General features: G+C 39.3%; 1 protein-coding gene across 9 annotated transcripts in view; it reads left to right on the plus strand.

Moving 5' to 3' along the window:
• myt1lb (myelin transcription factor 1-like, b) overlaps positions 1-22,523 on the plus strand; it is a 93,819-nt gene that overhangs the window by 19,146 nt on the left and 52,150 nt on the right. For 8 of the 9 annotated variants that reach the window (XM_067480057.1, XM_067480065.1, XM_067480066.1 and 5 more), the window contains exons 2-4: positions 9,943-10,056; positions 18,014-18,059; positions 19,482-19,515. In XM_067480057.1, the coding sequence (XP_067336158.1) occupies positions 18,014-18,059; positions 19,482-19,515 (80 nt within the window). In that variant the 5' untranslated portion in view covers positions 9,943-10,056. Of the gene's footprint in view, positions 1-9,942; positions 10,057-18,013; positions 18,060-19,481; positions 19,516-21,401; positions 21,606-22,523 lie in introns of all 9 variants that reach the window. The other variant, XM_067480061.1, reaches the window with a different exon arrangement.

Below are 22,523 nucleotides of genomic sequence, written 5' to 3' on the forward strand. Positions count from 1 at the left end.
AATTAGAATTTTAGCTTCAGTTGTTATAGTGATAATTTTACTAAATGAAAAAAGTTCAGCGAAGCAAACAAAGAGTAGGAAGAAAATGTAAAGAAAATGGTTACATTTTGAAATTTGAAAAGTAATACTGACACCATGGCTATGGGGGCAAAATGTCCCCAATGCTGAACATTACTCAGGTTGTGTTATCAATCTCTAAAAGGCCTCTCAATTTGTACTCAAATTTTAAACTTTTTTTTTTTTAATGTGGCAAAGAAACGAATATTCGAACTGTAATACTCTGTTCGGATGCAAAAATGTACTTTATGTTTCAAGCAGAGGCCGTTTTTCAATTTCACTATCCTCCATATAGTAAACGTATCTACTAACATTATATTTTCTATGGCAAAATGGAGAACACTAGCGAGCAAAGCCGTGCTGATTGGACAATAACAACACCGTCGCCTCTTAGAAAGCAGCGTGTATTTTGGGTTCTACGTCGTAAATGCCAAATTCTTCATAAGGATAAACCCGTTTGCAGACTCTTATGTGGGTTGCGTTCGAATTAATTCAAACAAATTCATGTTGTCTAATAACAGAGCTTTTGCACCCAAGTTGCTGATATTTAGTCAACTGAATTAAAGCTTAGAGAACAGATAATATTATCATCAGAATTGACTTTAAAATTATAATTATTATTTTTGCAATTTGTGTTATTAATCAGTAAGTCAGGGGAACGTTAACCATATTTCCCGCTTATTGAATTATGTGCAGGAACCTCTGAACTGCCACCTTGAACCTAGCAGACAGCGTTTTGGGTAGTAAAAAGGCCACACTCTGCCAGTGTGTGTAAGCCTCTGAGAATACTGTCTGGCTTTCACAGAACTATTTTGGATTATCGTGTGATTCATTCAAATCAAAACAAATTCTGCATCATGTTGTCCAAGGTCTTTGACTTTGATGGAAGATATAGGTACTATTTGAGTAGAGAGCGAGAGGATGTCTTCTATTCCGTTCTATTAGGCTGCTATTTTTGGTGCCACAGGATACCCAGTGACTGTGTAGAGCTTTGTCAGTGACGAATATGTTTGTGTGAGAAACAGGCGTGGGGTGCCTTCCCACAGGAAGATATCTGTGTGTGTGTGTGAGATGGATGGAATTGAGGGGATATTCAGTGTTTTTCTATCTTGCCTGCAGGACTGTGTGTGACAGAAAGAGGGAAAGACAGCATGTGTGTAGAGTGTCAGGGTGTTCTTTCTCTTTCTCCCTCTCTCTATCTGGCTCGCTCCCCTGCAGTGATTCAGTGTGTGCCCATTAGCTTGCCCGAGTATGTGTATACCTCTGAATGCCTGCAATGGTTGTGTGTGTGTGTGTGTGTTTCTGCCTTCCTGCTTCGTTGCCTATGCTGAGATACAGGATGCCAAGCTGGGGGTACCTTTGTGTGTGTGTGTGTGTGTGCTGCACCTGCACCTGTCATCCTGGGGTAAAGCCTCAGGACATATAGGGTCGTGTGACAGACAGCCCTATCTATCTATCTGCAGACTGCATCATTGGTATTCTGGGTATACACTGGGAGCCAGGCTTGGTGTGGGGGTGTGTGGGTGGGTGGGATGGTGTTGGGGGGGTGATGATGGTGAAGAGTGAGTGAGAAAAAAGACAGAGAGAGGGCTTTTGTGAATAGAGGACTAGATGAAAAAATAGAAAAGAGAACAATAGACCTCATCAGAGTATTGAGACCTGAGTGCAATCAGACGCACAGATATTCACACACACACACACACACACACACACACACGCACGCACACGCAAAAACACTAACAAACCAGTGCACACACACTTGTAGGATTGTAGGTAGAGGAGAAATCTAACAATCCTCGGACATATATTATTCCCTTGTAACATACCAGAAGAATAAATATAGCTTGTACACGTGTGCGTGATTTCATAAGACTTCATAGTATGTGTGTGTGTGTGTGTGTGTGTGTGTAGGTGCAGCCAGTTAGTTGCATGATTTCCTTTTATCTATTCCTTAGAGAAAAACAGGGGGCCATGCCTGCCCTTTACTAGCGTCGATATCTATCCATATCCAATGATACACACTGTAAATAGCCTAGGAAGACTGCTCTGACATGCGCACGCACACACAGACAGACAATATGCCATTGTATGGTCATGTATGGGGAAAGTGGGCCTGCCGTGACATTTTCTATGACACATACTGTATACGACAGGCATGTTAGACAGAAAGACACATCAAAAACACACACCCATCATATCCAGAAACACACATGGCACATAAGGGGGCACACACAAATAGGCACATATTACAAGAGAGAGAGAGAGAGAGAGAGAGAGAGACATGCTTTATTCATGTGATGAGTATCCACACACAGACACACGCAGCAATCTCCTTCTACCAGGCTCTGAGAGTGACTGGGGCTGCCTGACCTACATTCTAGCAGATATGTATACAGGCAGAGAGGAGATGAAATCTCTCTATTGCTCTCCCTCTCTCTGTTCCATATCCTGTGTTCTTTTCTGTGCCTGTTCATTGCCTCGTGGACACACACACACAAACACACACAGTGGAGGTGAAGACGCAGCTATGGTTTCTTAGCCTGAATGTCATCATGCTGCAGATGAAACTGGCACTGTGAGAGTATAGCTACTGTACATGTGTTTAATGGATTTGGGACAAAGGCATGAGTAGGATCACTGTATGCATATTCTGTCCTTCCTCTGCTGCTTGTAAAAGATCCCTCAAACTACTCTTTGCTCTTTGTGTATGCAAATTAAATATTTAGAATCCCCAAAGTATTGCAAGTCTAAAATTCCTTCTTAGAGCAACAAATTATGAATTAAGAGTGATGGTGTGTAGTAGAAACATAGATAACAAGGTGATAAGAACTGATAGTAATGTATGCTTATGTGCAAATGAGTGTTTGTTGGGTGAAGGTCTATAATTAGCTAGAGAAGTGGATAATAAAGCCAGCTGTCACCTTTATCTATTTCTCCACACAATATTCTGTGGAAGCCAGTGCTTTAACTGGAAAGGACTGCAAACACAGACTGAGATAACGGGGAACAGCACACACATAATTACTAACTTAAATGGACCATGATTACTAAAACCTGTGTCTCCTAATACAGTGGGCGTCTTTCTCATCAGTTGTCATGGTTCATGTCCACATTTTTATATTTGTACCTATTTTGGGCAGTGTACTCACGGAGTCTATAAAGGAATCATCTCCATGCCCAGACAGCTCAGAGGTTAGTAATTCAAAAGGTTTTCAGTTTATAAAGACATGATCCACTTTATCCCTAAACTAAAGCACCCCAACCCTCTAAATCCCAGCAAGGCATTACATTGACCACACTGTCAAAGCAGTGATAGTGCAGAAAAAGAAGAAATCCCACGACCCTGCATCTAGACCATTTTAATATTGCAGGATTTGTTTCCAGCAAATCCTTTAGCAAGTGGAAAGGAAACAAATTTCTGGGTACAGCATATTTGCCTACAGTTTTAACTTTTGGATAGTTCCCGTATAGAATTATGTCTTGAGTGACGTGAAAGGCGCTTCTAAATAAAATATATTATTATAATTAAGAATATTATGCATAAGTCTGTTTTTAATTCTGTTTTTCATATTTTGCTATACACATTTCTGCTATAGACACATCCTGTATGTCTGATACATAAACATGTGTTGGTAATGACATTTTAATATAAAATTAAATTTACAGTAATTATTTGTTTTTGCAAACATCAGAGTCAAGACTTTTGGTTTACATTCTGTGGATACGGCGTTCGTCAAAACTGGTCCAAAAATGCAAATAGTTGAATGGTGTTGCATTTTTTATATTGTCATATTGTCTACTGCCATCCATCCATCCGTCCTTCTATTTCTATTCCCGCTAATGTCTCCTGAGGGTTGTGGGGCTGGAGCCAGCTCGCACTCAGTTAAAGTAATGTCCAGCCTGGATACACAAGCAGATACGTAACAAGAGGTAACCATGGAGCTGCCTGTATTGAATCATATTTTACTCTAACTGTTGGGTGATCTCTTGTTGCAACAGCCAAAAGAAATTAATCTGCCTGTCGGGCTGAATCTCTCCCACAAAATATCTTTGAACACAGCAGTGTGGTGTGAGACACTGAGGTTCAAGGGTGAAAGAAGCTGGCAGGTAGTGAAGTGGGCTGCCTCTTTATGACTTTCCTGCTCCTACCAAAGAGGAAAAGTGTGACAAGGTAAAAGCAGTTTTCTGACCTGCTTTTCTCTTCAAGGACGGGAGAGATGGAACTGACCGTGTGCGTGACCTGCTGCGCTTCACTGTGCTCACAAACACATGCGGAGTTACACAGCGTCCACTCAGGCAGCCAAGATAAGCCTACTCGAGAAATAAATAACCCAAATAATAAATATATAAAATCCACACAGCATCACATGCAGTATGCTCATTATTAGCTTGCCCCTCCCGATAAGACACACATACACATGCAGCTAAAAGTGTACCCCTACACCCCTTTTCTTTCTTGATGGACCTCATCCTCTGCAGGAGCAGAGTGTGGGGGAAATAACATCGAGCGAACCTTTGTCGCAATTACCCACAGTGGGGTAATCACCGGCACAATGCACTATGGGTTGGCTGCCTGGGAGAGAATGAAATACTCAGGTGAGGAGAGAAGCCAGACAGCAATCAGCCCAGCAGGAAGAAGGAGAGAGAGAGAGAGAGCGAGCGATGGAGGGAGAGAGAGAGAGAGAGAGAGAAGAGCAAAGGGCCATTCCTTTAATTTCCAAGGGAGAGCCAGGGCCTTAATTACTTGATGAGTCTTCTTCTCTCTTGTTCTCTCTCTCTCTCTTTGCCATGTGGCTGTAAAAAGGTGCGCATGTATGTGTGTGTGTGTGTGTGTGAGAGAGTGTATATGTGGCCCATTACCAGTCTGGGAAGACTCCAATCACCTCTCAGCACAGATAGCGAGTGAAGAGAACAACATTGCATTAAGAGAGAGGGAGAGGGAGAAGGAGCGAGTGAGGGGGGAGGGAGGAGGCGAAAGAGAGAGAGAGAGAGAGAGAGACAGGGAGGGAGTGGTGATTTACGCCTTTGGAAGTGTTAACACCATCTCTCATCCCCAGCAGCTACAGAACACCAAGGTCGAGGAGTGAGACAGCCAAGACGTGAAATAGCCACAGGAAAACATCGAGCTCTACAACACTTCTACCTATAGAAAACTACACTGTTCATGCTCACTGTTGTACATGTTGCCACCAGGGCGCGTTCAATATTCTTCTTGCAGCATGGCCCAAGCTCTACAGTGACATATGTCTTGCATATGTGAATGAAACGGTGTGTACATAAAATATTTAGGCACAATGGAGCACGTGACTGTTCTTTTAGTAAATCACTGAAAACCGCAAATGCAGCTAACATTTTACAGAGCTGGTGTCTCACACAACAGTAGGCTGCTTTTCATCCAGTCCTATTTACGAGCAAAGAACAAAACATCAAACCTCGATTGCTGGCCACAATGACAAAAGTTGACTGCAGTTAATTTTCGGTTTATTCTGTGATTGATTTAATGATAGCCCACACTGAAACATGGCTGTTATTTGGTCGATTTGCTTTCTGCCACTGACACAAGCCCCACTGTGTGTTTGTTATGTTTTACTGTTCCACTGGAATCTGGAATAGTTCAGGATCCTAATAAAATCTTTGGTGCTATTTTTGCACATGAAACAAGCTGTTGATTGTTAGGTTTTCCTGCTCTCCATGGTGTCCGCAAATGTTTCCACTCGGAAAGAAACGAGAGCCACACTGTACAGCCCTCATTTCACGGAAATACTGTACTTTGAAGCCCAAATGAGAGTCGTTAAATTTCAGCAGTCTATAAGCCAAATCAAATAAGCATCTATCAAAGTTATAGCATTTAAGAAAAAAGAACACAAAAGTTGTGCGTTGTTGTTCTGATGACTGGTTCGTTAACTTGGACCATATTTGCATTTTTTTTTATTTATTATACATCTTTTTAATCTTTGAGATGACTTGTTTTGAATTGGCGCTATATAAATAAAGTTGAATTGAATTGAATGACTAGATTCAACAGCCGGAGTGTTTTTATAGTTAATGGTTTTCCGACACAAATAATTTGATACAACATATGTTATTATATTTGTGCATGTGTGATTTGCTTTGGTTGTCACCTGTACAATGTGGATTTGTTCCTGCCAATGTGGATTGTGTTTGTTTTTATCTACAGTGTTTTGAAAGAAATAAGCAATAGGTGAAAGTGTTACACAGATTGAGAGATGAGGGGTAAGCAGAGTTTTAAACATGAATTCAGTTCCGATTGCTTAAATCACTACAAGAAGTCACTCTTTCCACCGAAGCTCAGGATAAAAGAAAAGTGTGAAATTTGTCTTTAAAAAGTTTGATTTATTCACAATTTTTAATGTCCAGGGCAACCACTGCAGTTTCATATGAGTCTTAGGGAACTTTAAATTGCATTTGTAGACAGAACAATAGTTGTAAACTGTGGCCATCATTCCGCAGTGTCCACATTTGTGGACACTGCGGAAAGCAAGAAAACTTTTAATCAACCGACAGCGTGTTCCATATGCATACTGTATGTAGCACTTACGTTTCTATTAAGACCAGATTGAAAAATCTGAAAAAATCAAACTAATCCTTTGAGGGTTCAATACAACTGGTTATTAAATACCAACAACTAGAAACTGTATCAGGGGGTTGATGTGAAGGATTGTAGACCACTTGCCACTTACTTGGGCAAGTAGCTGAAATGTTTTATTTGCTTGATACCCAAACTAACTTGTCCAAGATGGAAAATTTAGGCCTGTTAAAAATAAATATACAGGGATCGGACCAATTATCATAATTTATTACCATACAAAAATAACACTGACAAGAAATATTATTATTATTACTATTATTATTTAATTTTTGAAAGTTTTTTAATTTAAAGTTTTACAGATTGGCTCTTGAATTAAAGTAAGAAATTCAGTGTTGTATATGTATTTTTAGTTGATTGACAAGGCAAAAATACTACCGTGTTACAGTGAAGCATAAATACTGATCACAGGTCATTATACCAGGGAATGAGAATGAAAAAATAACATGCTCATTAAATGTGTATCTGACACATTATTAATGTCTGTAGTCTGAATTTAGACCTTTTAACCATTTAACAAGCTAAATGATTCAAATACTGAAAGGCCTGATTCACAAACACTAGTGAATCACTAATACTAATTCAGTACTATGTTTTGCAGTATGAATGATAATATTACGTCAGTGAGAATAAGGGCGCCTTGCAAAATGCATAATAAGAAACATACAGGTTGTTATTCCACCCTATCATTACATCTCAAATACATAGAGCCTACACTGCAGTATTGTGGATTTGAAGAGATGATTTTAAGGAAATACATCTTGCCTCAAACAATTTGCTAATTTATTTAAAGATTTGTTTTGTATTAGCGATCAGTAAAAAGCAGGCCGTCCCCTACTTAATGTTGGTCCAAAGATACCTGCAGGTAGCACCTGTGTTTTAAATGTTTGATTTTTTAATAGTTTTAATAGTTTGATGTGTATTGTTAGATACTGATAAAGTATAATATATATAAGTACAGTAATGTGAATGTTCTTTTAGTGAATTTATTTGCCCTTCTGTGCATCTTATGCATATTGTCTTTTTAATTGTAAAAGTGTAATACATTGTACATACATACATTTCTTTTAGTGCAGCTGGAATTTCTAACTTGAAGTCTCCATAAAAATGGTTTAAGCCCTGATTTCTAATACTGACCTACAACATCACAAATTGCTCTACTTGTTCTCAGAAATGTTTACGTATGGAGAGCTAAATGCTTTGCTAGCAAATGATATTAGATCCTGAGCCTTTGGTTGGTGAACTGATACCCCTGCATGTGTCCATCCGTCTAGTGAAGGCTGGATGCTTATTTACTGAGAAGGCATATACAATCTTTCCTCAATAGCCAGACAGAGGGTTCAGTAGAGAGCGGCGTTTTGCAGTATCTATGCAGTGAAAAGGGTAGCAGAGCATCTTTGAAGGTTAGATGTCTTTCATCATATCAGATGGGAGTTTAACCCTAAGTTGTGCTAAAATGATGACGTGGTGGGGAGCTTTGCCCCTAATGAAAAAAGTCTTTTTGTGATACTACATTTTCCAACATTTAATCCTCATGGCATCGTCCTTCTCCTTATTTATATCAAATCTCCCTTATGAATTAGCAAGGACATAATTCTGTGTGTTTGCACACCTGCATTTACCGTAACCAATGCACAGTTGAAGGGAACTGAGTATGCATGTGCTAGCATGCTTAGAAGAAAACGTATACTGTGTACAAATCCATGTTTGTGTGTGTGTGTGTGTATCTGAGTGTGTGTGTGTGTGTGTGTGTGTGTGTGTGTGTGTGTATTCTTTCATTTGAAGGTCCATTCTTCCTTTGCTGTCACTGTCCTTGGTGCTGAAATCAACTAGCGTCTCAACCCTATGACTTGAATACCATGCACACACATTCACGCACGCACAGGCCAACTGCACGACCACAACCGATTATGTTGTCGTATATTTTTTTTGGTACTCAGGTAGACCCTTGACACCCCCCCCCCCATCTTTTTTCCTAACAAACACACACATACCATGGAAATGTGGACTATGTACTGATGAAGAGTCAGAGAGCTGTGATTTGTCATCAGCCCCCACATGAAGACCTTCATCAGAGGGCAGACCCATCACTTACACTCTGATTATAATGACCAAGAGGCCAGGGATGATCGTGTGTGTGGTTCTGTGTGTTTGGGGGTTGCTTCTATTTTCCTGGGGGCAAAAACAGGTGGGATTGGGTATTTTTTAGTACAGTTCCAGCTATCCATGCCAAAATACGCTTTGTCTTGTTTTGTTTGCTTGTTTTTTCTTGTTTTTTCTTTTACTGGTCTTACGAAGTTCGAAAGCTTGTTTGAGCGTAAAGATGTGATTTTGGGTTTAGGGTTAAAATTGGGTCTATGTTGGGGTTAGGGTTAGAGATTACGAAATGCATTATGTCCTCATGATAATAGCAATGCAAAACTGCGTTTGTGTGTTGATGTGCATGAAGGATTGGTAAAAAAAAAAAAAGACCTCCTGCTGATTCAAAAGAAAGTCCATTTATTCACATAACCACCACTGCTTCTTTTACATAACATACACTCACATATACATATGGCTGTGTTTGTCCTTAGAGACTAGCTGTTTTAATTGAAGCTACTATGAGATAGGTTGGGAATGACTGTGTGTGTGTGTGTGTGTGTGTGTGTCTGTGTGTGTTATGGGCCGTCTGGTAGGCTCCCCATGGGGGCCTTCATTCTTTGTGATGGTCCCTATACACCATCAACACCTCATCTGTTCTCTCCCATACATTCTCTCAATTAGCAGTGCCGGATAGAGGGAAACAAAGACAGGCAGAATACACAAGGAGTGTTTGCATGTTCACTCACATGCATCTGTTTTTCTTTCCGTCTCTCGGTCTTTTTGTGCCTCTGGTTATCTCACCCTTTGTGACAGAGTGGGACATCAACCTCTCTCACTCACTCTCGCGTTGCTCCACTTTGCTCTCCTCTTTTAACTCAACGAAGAGCTGAGGAGAGAAATCATGGAGGCAGGCATGGATCATTAGCTATATTTGTCCCCACTTCCTGTAGAAGATGATAGATCTAGCTAATTACCCCATGTTGCCAAGCCTATCCCACACGACAAGCGACCATCGTTATGGCAGAAATTAGCGTTTGCTGTGGCATGTGCTGCATAGTTGATGCTATATGACTATTCATGAAGCCGAAGTCAAAGAAGAAGAGGAAATTTCAGATCCTGTCAAGGCTGTGTGCGAATGTGATTGTTCTGCAAATGACTTTAATGATGCATGTTCTCTATCTTCTTTCTCTGTTTAGAAAATGAGTTTGGAGGAGACGTGGTGAGCCATTCCTCCCCAGCTGAACATCAGTAGGTCACAGTGGAAGCAGAGGTGTGGACCAAAGATCTGTCTCAACCCCAAACCATTTCAGGTAGCATTTGGTACATCTAAACCTCCACGTCTTCAAAGTCACAATTAAAAAGCAAATTTTTAGTTTGTATTCACTTTTTTGTATTATCGCTATTCAAAAAATGTTTATTGATTTTTAAAGTAACAAAATCACACTGCACATCGGGCTAAAAAAAGAAAGCATTAAAAAAAAGACGAGTTTTAATAAAGCTTAACACTCATCGTCACATAAGATGAGGAAAAAAGTATGTGTAAAACTTTTTGTCAGACAGGACATTATTGCAAATAAAATGATGCAGAATCTGTGAATATGCAAAAAAGAAAAAAGTTAAAATCTAAATGTGTTGGGATAACAGGCGGGCGAACTTCAACTGTCTTATTATTGCTTTTTGGTTGAGGCCCAGATGAATAGTTTCCATAGCCTGCATCTTGAAATCAAATGTTCAATTTGTTAAATATAATCATGATTTCTTTTTCCACTGGCCTCATTCTAGACCACTGGATTTTTAGAAAACGATTTTCAAACACGAGCCACTATAAAACCGTTTTTAAACATTCCAGACACAACTGACATTCAATTGCAGGTTCATTTTTTCCACTCTCTACTCAGTGAATGCAGGAAAATATGCACTTTTGCTGCAGAAAGGCAATAAATCTGAATAGAATCATGTTTTATTATCAAGGAAACCTCATGCCCACTTAGACTCTGTAGCAGTCATTGAAGTTACAAACACACTCCTCTATTTAAATCCTAAAGTGTAAAGCTCTCTGTTATGGTCAGCTGAAAAATAGTCTCATTGTATTCAGATCACAGCATTTCCCACTGCTGCCATCACCCACCAAAGCCCTATTACACACTAGTTAGGAATCACTCCCCATATTTTAGCCTCTCTTTCTTTCTCCTTCACCCGTACTCTGACTGCCCACCCCAACACCCCACCCACCCCCTCACCGCTCACTCAGATGCTTCACAACAGACCCTTCACACTAATTCAGATACACTGACTATTGGTACGCGCACATGTTTACTGTCACTAGATGATGCATGTCGTAAATACCTATTTGCTGTGAAAATTGATAATGCCAGCACCGTTTTGGTGGCTCCCTGCTGCTACACTGTACAGAAAACCAGTGTGAGATATGTGTGTGTGTGCGCGTGTGTGTGTGAGCGGCAGAGGGTGGGGCTGGGTGCCATATGCCTGAAACACATTCTCCCAAAACTTCAAGGTGAAAACAAAGGGAAACCGATAACGATGTGAATTGTTGTGACAGCTGTCTGAGTGCTCCCATCCCCCCTTTACCCCCAACAAATTGATACACACATGCATGTGCGCGCACACACACACACACACACACAATGCTTTTTCTATTACTTAGTGTATAATAAAATAATTGCTGTTTTTTTTTTAGCATGTTTCATTCCCCGTAATATCTTGAACTTTCTGTATCGAACAGCAAAAACCTCCTTGTTTTTCCTCTGTGCAGTTTGTCTGTGTCTGATAGCATACCTGTGTCTTATATAATGATGGAGACACACTAAAAATAGGTGCATCAACAGAATCTTCGGCATGTTAGTTACGTACAGTTGCCAATTGGACAATCAATACCAAAAAAATGCCTAATTCCACTCACAGCCTTTTAAAGATTTTTAAAGGGGGCCTGAATATAGCTTTGTGCTGACTGTACATACATTTGAAAAAGGATGCAATTTTCATTTCACGCAGCCACTTTATCTCAGTGTTTGTATTGTAAAAGTAAATGAAATACTTATATAATACTTGCTGCATAATTTGCCACATGGATTAACAATTAACTTGATGCTATTTACATGGGATCATGGAACGACTGACTGTCTTACATGTTGAGAGGCAAAGATTAGTAAATAGGAATTTTTAAGTTTTACACCATTATTACCTGAACACCTAATGTTTTGTGTGGAGGTCGTGTAAAATGGTGTGAAATTGTGAATAGCACCAACACTAGTGAGGTCCTGTAACTCCAACTTACATTAGGTTTGTGCAACAACACAATCTATGATCCCAATGATCCCTACAAAAATGTATAAATGTAATGTGATCTTATCAGTCCAAGTCCTGCCAGTTAATGAGATTATTATTATTATGTTACGTTTTAATTTAATTTAAGTGGTCAGATCATATGATATTATATATTATAACTGCTGGAAATAAATAGTGTAAAAGTTGAATAAATAAAAATAAATATTAGAAATCATAAGAAATACAACTATTAGATTTAAAGTATTCTATTCTCCTTATATATATATATATATATATATATATATATATATACACATATATATATTTTATTTTTTATTTTTTTCCACAAACAGCCCTGTTTTCACATTTGTGACGTATTCTTCAGATAATCCAATGTTTTTTTTTTTTGCCACAAAACAATTCATTTCGTCTAAAAGTGTAATATTCACCACATCAGATCGGTTATTTGAATTCTAATTCAGACTGATGGTTGTATAAAAACAGAAAATTGGCTGGATTTTCTCTGGGGTTACAATATGTGTATTAGCTTAGCCAACACAAACTTTAGGAGCTGGGATGAACGTGGCTTTGTGGTTAATCATATGGGCCTGCAATGCCATTGATTCAGGGTCTAATTGAGACACAGACAGAGAAGGAGTGGGCCTCCACCTAATCCTCAATAAGCAGGCTAACCTTCATTACAGCCTTGACATTTTCCCATGGGGTGTGAAGAGAGAAAAAACACCAGACAGAATATGAAGAGCTCGCCAACATATGGCAAGCCACAGAGACATGCATGCTTCCTGTGTCCAACTCTCATGAGGAGCCTTGAGGGAGGGAAGCGTAGGCGACAAGACTTACACAGCTGCTGCTGTTACTGTTGCTGTTGTTTTATACTGTTGCTGGATTTGCTTGTTGTTGCTGATGTGTTCAGCACTGATGCAGGCCTCTCTTTAAACTGGGGCCCTTAGAGAGAGACTGACAGCTTCACATAGGCACTGCTTCAGCTAAACATCCATTTAAACATTAAGTCATATTTCAGTCTGCAGTAGATTTTTTTCTTTTAACAAGGGAAACGCAGGTTGATTCTTTTTTCCCTCTTGTTTTCAGTGTTTCATTAATTTTCTTTTAAAATCAGGAAGCTCCTTCTATGAGTTACAGAAAGAGATTTATCTGTTCTAATGTGATTATCAACATCATCACTGTGTAAACAGATCTTTTCTGTCAGAAAGAGAGGACTCGCAGCTCCTTTTCTAAACGCCGGGTGCTGTGTTGAAAAGGAAATGCCATTTGTTTAGAGGAGAGAATACTACCTTCCATTGCTAATCGGACAGAGAAACACCACCTACAGGAATTCATATTTAAAATTTAATGAAGAAAAAAAAACTGGCTAGTGAGCTTTGTATTTCAGTATAAAATTATCAGCAATTAGTAGTGTACATAGCAATTAAAGAATAGAAGAAATAATACAGACTTTTCTGAATTTAGACCTGTATGATATAGAAGCTGAATTAATTGCTGCTGTAGATTATGTATTATGTGTTTAGGAATTTGAAAGTTCAAATCAAAGGACTCCATAGCTGTATAATGTAAGTGCTCTGTTGTTTAGACACAAATGGCCAGTGTGGTGAGGACATCTACATATGCAACATGACTTCTCTTCTAGTAGGGACGCTATCACTTCTGCTCGTAGTGCGGATTGTTCCAGAGTAGCTGTGATAAAACAGAACAATGTTGAGTCCGATGAGAGACGCTCAGCAAAAGGGGACTAACTTGACTTTCCACACACTACTGCTTCAGAAATCTGCACCACTACACACACACATGCAATATGCTCAGTTTGTCTTTGTTAGAGCACTTACAGGGGAAGAGGAGCAAACTAGATTGATAAGTTGTTTTCTTTTCTTTTTTTTTTTCCAAGTTTTGTTATCAAGGAAACCACACTTATACTTCTGGTTATATAGATATGTATGTGTAGATATTTTTGGCTTTTTCCCTCTACACATACACACCCACACAATAACCTTACTCTCATCAGTATACCCCAGGTTATTCCTTTCCTGCTACACTAATAAGATTTACAAGGTATCCTTGTCTTTCATCATATTGTTTTTTTTCAGTTGAAACATTTATGGGCATTCATAAAGAAACACACCATTAGGACTGAGGGGCTCTACAGTACCATAATTGGGCTGTTAATAAATCATGTTTAACAAAAAGGGACATCCAAACATCACTGTGGCCCCTGTCACAGTCACAAACCCAGCAATCATGACTGTCTAGGAACATATTTAGGAACTGGAAATAGAGTTTCAAAGGCCATATTTATGATCAGTGAGGGGGTAGACCTAGGTATAGACAGATATATAGGCTTAACTTATAGCTTAACTTTTTACACACAGCCTTATTCCAAAATGGATTAAATTTATATTCTCCTCAAAATTATATAAACAATGTCCCATAATGACAACATGAAAGAAGTTTGTTTTTTTAATCTTTGTACATTTTGTTTTTAATAATCACATGTACATAAATATTCACCACCTTTTCTTAATACATTGTTGAAGCACCTTTAGAAACAATTACAGCCTTTGAGTATGATGCTACAAGCTTAACACACCTACTTTTGGGCAGTTTCTCCCATTCTTATTTGCAGTACTTCTCCAGCTCCTCCAGGCTGCACAGCCATTTTCAGATCTCTCCAGAGATGTTCAATCGGGTTCAAGTCTGGGCTCTCCATGGGCCACTCAAGGACAATCACAGAGTTGTCCCGTACCCAGTCCTTTGTTATCTTGGCTGTGTGTTTAGGGTCGTTGTCCTGATGAAAGATAAACTGTCGCCCCAGTCTGAGGTACACAGCACTCTGGAACAGGTTTTCATCAAGAATGTCTCTGTACATTGCTGCATTCATCTTCCCTCAATCCTGACAAGTCTCCCAGTTCCTCATGCTGATAAACATCCCCACAGCATGATGCTGCCACCACCATGCTTCACAGTAGGGATGGTATTGGCCAGGTGGTGAGCGGTGCCTGGTTTCCTCCAGACATGACACTTGGCATTCAGGTCAAAGTTTAATCCTTTTTTCATCAGAGTCCTTCAGATAGGGTGTCATGTGTCTTTTACTGAGAAGTGGTTTCAGTCTGGCTACTCTACCATACAGGCCAGATGACTCTGGAGTGCTGCAGAGACTTTTTTTCTTCTGGAAGGTTCTCCTCTCTTCACAGAGAAACACCCGATGGTCACTCTGAAAAGAGTTCTTGGTTACCTCCCTGGCGAAGCCCTTTCTCTCATCCATTTATGGATGATGGACGCCACTGTGGTTATTGGGACCTTAAATGCTTCAGAATAAAAACATCTCAAGGATGATCAGTGGAAACAGGGTGCACCAGAGCTCAATTTTCAGTGTCATGGCAAAAGCTGTAAAAATTTCATTTTTTTATTTTTTATTAGATTTCAAACAAACTTCTTTCACGTTGTCATTATGGGGTATTGTTTTTAAAATTTTGATGAAAATAATGAATTTAATCAATTTTCAAATAGGAGTTTAACATAAAATTTGGAAAAAGTTGAGAACTGTAAATATACCGGATGCACTGTATATTAAAAAGACATAGGGTGCTTATGAAGAGTGCATGAATAGTGACGACAGTGTCAATGGAAATCTTGGAAATTGTTAATGTAAAGATGGTGTGACAGACGCTGACAAGTTAATTTAAGCTAAAATTAATGAGTGTAGAAACATACAAATGCAGATGCATCAACACGCACATGTGGCATGTGGGAAAATGTTGAATCTGTTGATTCAGAATTTGACTCAAGATGGCATCAGGTCTTAATGAATTTGAAAGAGGGTTCATTGTTGTAGCACAAATGGCCCGAGCTTCAGTCACAAAGGTGGATCAACTAGCTTGTGTTTACATAGGAACAGTGTCTAAATAAACTTCTGCATTTGGATCTTTGTGAAATCCCTCAGGTGACTAAGAATGTCAGTAAGAGATGTGATCAGACTGGGTCAGGGAAAAGAGTCCATCAGCAATTGCACGCCGAGGGTTTCAGTGAATAAAGGCCTCGTTACAAAGATAATCACTCATACCACAAATACTGGTGTACAGTGGAAAAAAGTCTCGACAGATGACTCATCCTTCATTATATTCTCAACAAGTGGACGAGTGCATGTGTTGCACACTGCCAATCAAGAAAAAGTTGTGTGTGATCACTTTTATTCTATGATGAAACACTTCTGTCAGGATAAGAAAGGTGTTGCCCAGACAATAGATGCTTTTGGACCGGAGGAGCACTCTAGTTCTTAGAACGATGCTTGGAAGTTCCTCCTTTTTCATGTGTTTGGATTGCATAAGATTCAAATGACAAATGTTCTAGAAACTTGAGGAACCTTTTTACTGTAGCTCCTACTGTACTTCAGACTAGGTACTTTCTGACCTGAATAGGAACGGTGTTCATATGTTCCAGCTGATTGACCGAACACTAACCCAATACAATGATCAGAGGATTATTAAAGCCATTTTTTTTTCATCCTAGAACTGCCGGTTTATTAGGTTTATATACGTTTATATAAACCTTTATGAACTTTAATTTTTTCATTCTAAAAGTTAACCATTTGAAAAGATTTAGTCAGTTTATCCGGACCGTGGATAAATGTGCCTTACCCTTTTCACCACAGTGAGATCCGCGCTGCCAGATGAGACCATGGTGATCTCAGCAGCTGGCCCGACTTTCTGGAGCAGCGCCCTGTTTGTGTCTGTGTCTTCCCAGGGCAGAACAGCTGGTGCAGCAGTGATAGCGAACTACGGTCAAGACTTTTTGACCTAGGACTGATGCTTAATAAGTTAATTTCTTCATGCAAGAAAGTCCCCATTTAGGTTTAGAAGATGTGGCCAATTTATCCAGATTTATAAATTTGATGTGTATCTGGGCTCCCCAGCTCTTTACAGTGCCATCCGGTTTGTCTCTCCCTGAGGAAGGAAATGCATGCAGTGGTGATTGGTGGTTGAGACCCAAAGAACTGCTGTCATTTTTATCCTAGGACTGCTGCTTTATTGGGTTTTTATATAATTTCATGCAAGAAAGTCAACATTTAGATTTAAAAAATGTGAACAGTTGATCACAGATCTTATAATATAGATCTCAGCATGGTGAGAGCTTTGCCAGGTGAGACTTTAGTGATCTCAGCATCCTACAGCCCAGTACCTGAGAGCAACCCACCGGTGTCCGCCTTCATTTCCGAGGAGGCAAACAGTGTGTCACCTTAGTTACTTTACCACTGGTCCATGTTCTTAGATTTTAATATGTTAGAATTAGTTTTGGAAGAGAGAAGCTGGTGTTGGAGTGGAAATTTGTGCTGCCATTTCCTGGAAGGAAAAGTTGATAAAACATTCTCTAAAATTTAAAGTATAAAAAATTATGTTAATCTTGTGCTATGGTCGTCACAGCCCTTACTATCATCATCATCAAACATCATCAAAAGAAAAATGACCTACTATCCCTGCAGTAGAGTTCCAGACATTTGAAGAATCAATGCCCTAAGACACTGTTGGCTTTTTCCTTTAAATTGTTACCTGTCTGTGTGTCTTATAAAGACTTATAAATTAATACTTCAGAAATCATAAAGTTTAGAAAAGGTTAAGAACTCGATTTTTGTATCATTCCCAAACGTGAAAACATTATTTTGTATAAATGCATTTATATACAGTATGTATAAATATTTGAGAAGACAGATGTATTGCAAAGAGCTTTAATAAGTCTCTCAGCAATGATTTGAACAGCAGGAAACTACATTAAATGATTCACAAGTCTTTGAATTCCTCAAATCATTTACGAAAATCCAGCCAGTCAGTCCATCATCTACAAGAAATATTAAGCGTTACTGTTGTTGTTGTGACCCAGAACCTGAAAGAAAATTAAAGATAATTTGGCAACGCTGTCTGTCGTGTGTTTAACAGCTTGTTTGTACCTTCTCTGCAGATGGAGGTGGATGCAGACGATAAGCGCCATCGCACACGCTCCAAAGGTATCTTCATGGACGCACACACATAAAAACAGGCAGCAACAGCACTCAGGGTGACCTTCATTCCCCCAACACAAACACGCACATGCACAGACACAAGTATTCCACAGTACACACCCCACTGCACAAATCCCGGTCTGTCACACTCGAGTTGTCTCTTCTTACTGCCCTCTCTTTTTCTCCTTTTCTGTTCTTTTTTTCTCCTGTCTTGCAAAACTATAACCATAAAGTCCACATTTTAAAAGCTTTGTTCAAAATGAAACGTCTACCACAGCAACATGTAATCGTACAAATTGATACGGAAGGTAAACTGCAAACAAATTAGGCCGTAATGGTCCTTCCTGCCAGCTGCCTTTTGCTCTCATAGGTTTGAAGTATTTTAAAAGACTTGCCCGTCAGTGGACCCTCTTGATACATATTTTATTGCCTCCTACTTTAGAAATGATCTAACATGTTTGACCAAACAAGAAAAAAGGTGATGACCATTGTCTCTACATTATGTGGTTCATGCCCTTTGTCTGTTGTAGTAAAAGGGGTCACCACAAGACCCTTTTTTGATTGGCCAAAGGGGGAGCAGATGTGTGAGTCGAGACTTGGCATTGAAACCATTGTTATGTCCGTGACCAAAATCACTTCACCATTCAATGTTTCACTGTTTCCTCTGTAGACACTCCCGAGTTTACACTATATGCTTTTTTTTTTTTTGTTCACTGAATGAACATTTTAAGCAGGGCATAAACTCTATGCTCAGAATTCAGAACCGTAGAGAAGATAGCACACAGTCTTTACAGTCATACACTATGTAGGTGATAAATGATTTCATACACAGCCTGTTTCTCTTAGTTTACACTAGATTACTCTGTTTTTGTGAGCCATTTCAGGCCTTTACCATGTTAAAGAATAAGTGGATATGCCAGCATTTGCCAACAATGGTATTTAATTTCACTGTGTGGCCTAAAGACTGTGATGATGTCCCCTAAACAAGCAAATCAGTTTTACTGTACATGTGCTATTTGAGATAACTATCCACCCACTGATATTGGGTTGTTATATCCACATGGCCTTTATGCAGTTAAGAACCTGTAACACACTGAGTTACCTGAACATGTGTAACAGGAACAAACATGAACTGTATGCGTATACAACAATCAGCCACATCATTAATACCACTTGATAGTTTGATTTTTTCTTTTGTGGTGGACTGGGGTCAGCAAGGGCCCTCTGACAGGTTACACTGTGAACATTTACGCTGAGTCCTTGAAAGAAACACAACCAATTCAACCTACATAGATCACAAGTCATAATGATCAACTATTCATAGGGTCCATTTATTTGTGTTCTACAAAGGGCCTGTGGGTTTATCATGCTCAAGCCAGTGCTGTTTTATAATCATCCTCTCTTTGTCTCTCTCTCTCCCTCTCTCAGTGCCTGTGGATCCAGCATTAACAGAGCTTTTCAGGTCAGTGGGATTTCAAAAGTGCACTGCACTGAAACACAAACACACATACAAAAGCAACGCACACACCAATGCACAGACTGGCATAAAATAGCCCGAGCTGCATTCCCATACCCACACGCACTCAAACACAAACACACACAGAATGTTCCTATTGTTCTCTCAGCGGCAATGTAGAGACAGTCAAACAGTACCTGGATCACCTGTCGGCTTATTATCAACCAGAGACACTCCTCATTTTCCTGTGCTGTTTGACGGCTTAACATCAGCAACTAGTCACAAGTGTGTGCTTTGATGCCGCTGCTTTCTCTTTCTCCTGCTTTTCCTCTCCACTTTTCCGTTTCTGTTTCTTCATTCCTCCCTCCTAGTGTGACTTTCTCACTGTCTCCTTCTTTTTCTTTGGACATCTCCAATGTCACAGAAGCTGATAACAGCAGAACAGAAAACAACAAGCACTAAATTCTTTATTCTCTCTAGTTAATAGAGGTCTCTCCCATATGAAATATGAAATAAGAGGCTTTTCTCCTCATTTAATGTTGCAGCTAGACAAGCTAAATAATTCTGTTTTTGTCTCACACCCTTGATGATATTTAGCATGATAGCCAATTATCAATTCATTACCCATGCAGCACAATTCTTTCTCTCCTTCTACGCCCACAGCCTTAAAGTTGTTGTTGGGTGAGTTGAGTGGGTGGAAGGTAGAACACAACTTCATTTTACATTTGAAGGTTTTCTTTGTCCCTGGAAAAAGTTTCTTCCCAGAATATATTTAACAAATATTGTCACTTTTTTAAAAACAGCAAATATGTGAGAAAAGCCTAAAGTTAATTAAAACATATGTTTAAAAGTAGTAAGAGCCTTCATTTAATTGTTATCAATAAGATAAGGCTTAATATCAGGTCTACTTATATAATATATTGTAAGATTTTTATTTGACCCTGTATGGAATATGTGTGTTGCTTAGCTGGCAAATACTCATTGACAATTAGTTATAAACAGTTGGGCGGAGGTGATATTATCTGCCTGATAATATGCTGATAATGATTCATTTCTGGATTAAATGTGGTTCTCAATTTTTTTCCCTAATCGTAAACCAATTACTTACCACCTTCTGACTTTGGCAGGGACAGCTAATCAGATGTTTTTGAAAGGGGCCATACTAGCTCTGGTCACCCCTCGGTTCATACCCCTGCAGTCCTCAGACTGTACAAACACACCCAAGAAGCAATGCCAATTTCAATAAAAGTAGCTTTGTCACTTGTCAGTCGAATGTACGAGCCATTCGTCAGCCTTAACCTTTATGGATCCCTTATACTTGCTTTGTACCACCTATTGACTTTTGTTACACAAGACCCAACACTGTCTCTTGGGAGGACTGTGGCCCAAAGATCTGCTGAGTTTATTACTGTTAGGAGCTCAGCATTTTTATCAACCGTCGTTCCATTTGTAACAGTAAAGTTAGCCACACAACCGAGGCTGGAATGTTTTGTACCTTTTTTTCCTAATTATTTTTACTCTTACTTGCAGAGTATTAAGTATAATCTGTTTGGGAATTCAAGGGTGGGTATTGCAGTGTCCTCTACTTGTCTTTGCAAGTTGTTTTCACCCCACTAATGTGTGAATTTTGTTTGGTCCTTGGCTGTATGTTGGGGGGTGGTTGCAGCTAAGATAAGGGTTTCTGCCTACCCATATATCAATAAATAATATTTCTCCTGGAAGATTACTGCGTAGCCTTTAGCTGATATTCATAGATAGTACAAGGTGTACTCTCCCTTCTCTCTCCCCCGAATCCTTCATTCGCCACCACTTTCACTCTTTCCCCCTTTCCCCGTTTTCTATCATTCTCATCTCCTCCTCTCACTATCCCTCTCTCTTTCTCTCTCGCTCAGCCGCTGGCAGCAGATCGTAATTAATCAGGGGATCGATGTGAAGCCTATCTCCAGGCTGAGGGATCTATATTGTCGATAATGCTGCTCGATGGCCTCTCCCCCTGGAGAGCTGATAGTCTTCAGGACGAACACGCTTGACTTTGCATGGAGCAGCCTGGGCAGTATCAGATAGGTGTCGGCTGCTGCTACTATGCTTGTGTGCAGGTGTGTGTGTAAATATGTGCACAGCCTACCTGTATGCATCAATGTGAGGCTATACAATACATTTACACATGGGAAATGGCCTAGAATTATCTACAATCACAACGAGTGAGAGCGGCTGCGAATAAGGGAAAGTAGCATGAGGGAGCTCTCACCATGTACCTAAGTGACAGTTTCTTTACACAGAGACACCGCCAAAATGATGTTGACATGGTTATTATGAGAACCTACATTATTGAGAAGACATAATGGTAGTACTTTACATTATAGAGTTGTGTAACAAGGTAATTAGGGATATTGTTATGGAAATAAAAAAGTAATATTGTGGTAATTACCAAAATAGTAGCTTTGTATTACCAACTGGGATGTCTAGATTATTTATCTGTAAACACATTTTGCAGTGTCTGTGTAAATAAAAATTGAATAGATCTGGAGGCCAGAGATACACATTTGGAAACATTTAATGGAAGTATTGAAACTATTTTTTGTGAATATTGCAAAACACAAGTAATGAATCTGTGAATATTTAATCTTTTGTCCATCTCTCTCATGTAAATTCCACTGTAAACACTGCAGTCACAACACAAACCTTTAGTGAAAACAAAATAAACCCCAAAATGTGCCTTTTTGTGGAGAGTTGTAGTGCAGGGATATTCCCTTCGCAAGGTTTTTGAAGTTTGTCTATTTAAGCAATTTACAGAACTTCAATAGTTTTACAACTATTGTAGCAACAAATGTCCTACCTTTCCTATAATGGCACAAAAAAGATGTGCTGGTTTCTCTGAAACACTATTACTTCTTCTTTAAACACTGGGTTAACAAAATCAATAAAAATCAAAAAATTGAACGATTATCATTTGTGCCATTTAGTTACATTTGTGTGTTTAGAGTAATGGCTCTGTAAAACAAATAATACATTCA

Source organism: Channa argus, chromosome 16 (assembly GCF_033026475.1).
Source record: "Channa argus isolate prfri chromosome 16, Channa argus male v1.0, whole genome shotgun sequence".
NCBI lineage: Eukaryota > Metazoa > Chordata > Actinopteri > Anabantiformes > Channidae > Channa > Channa argus.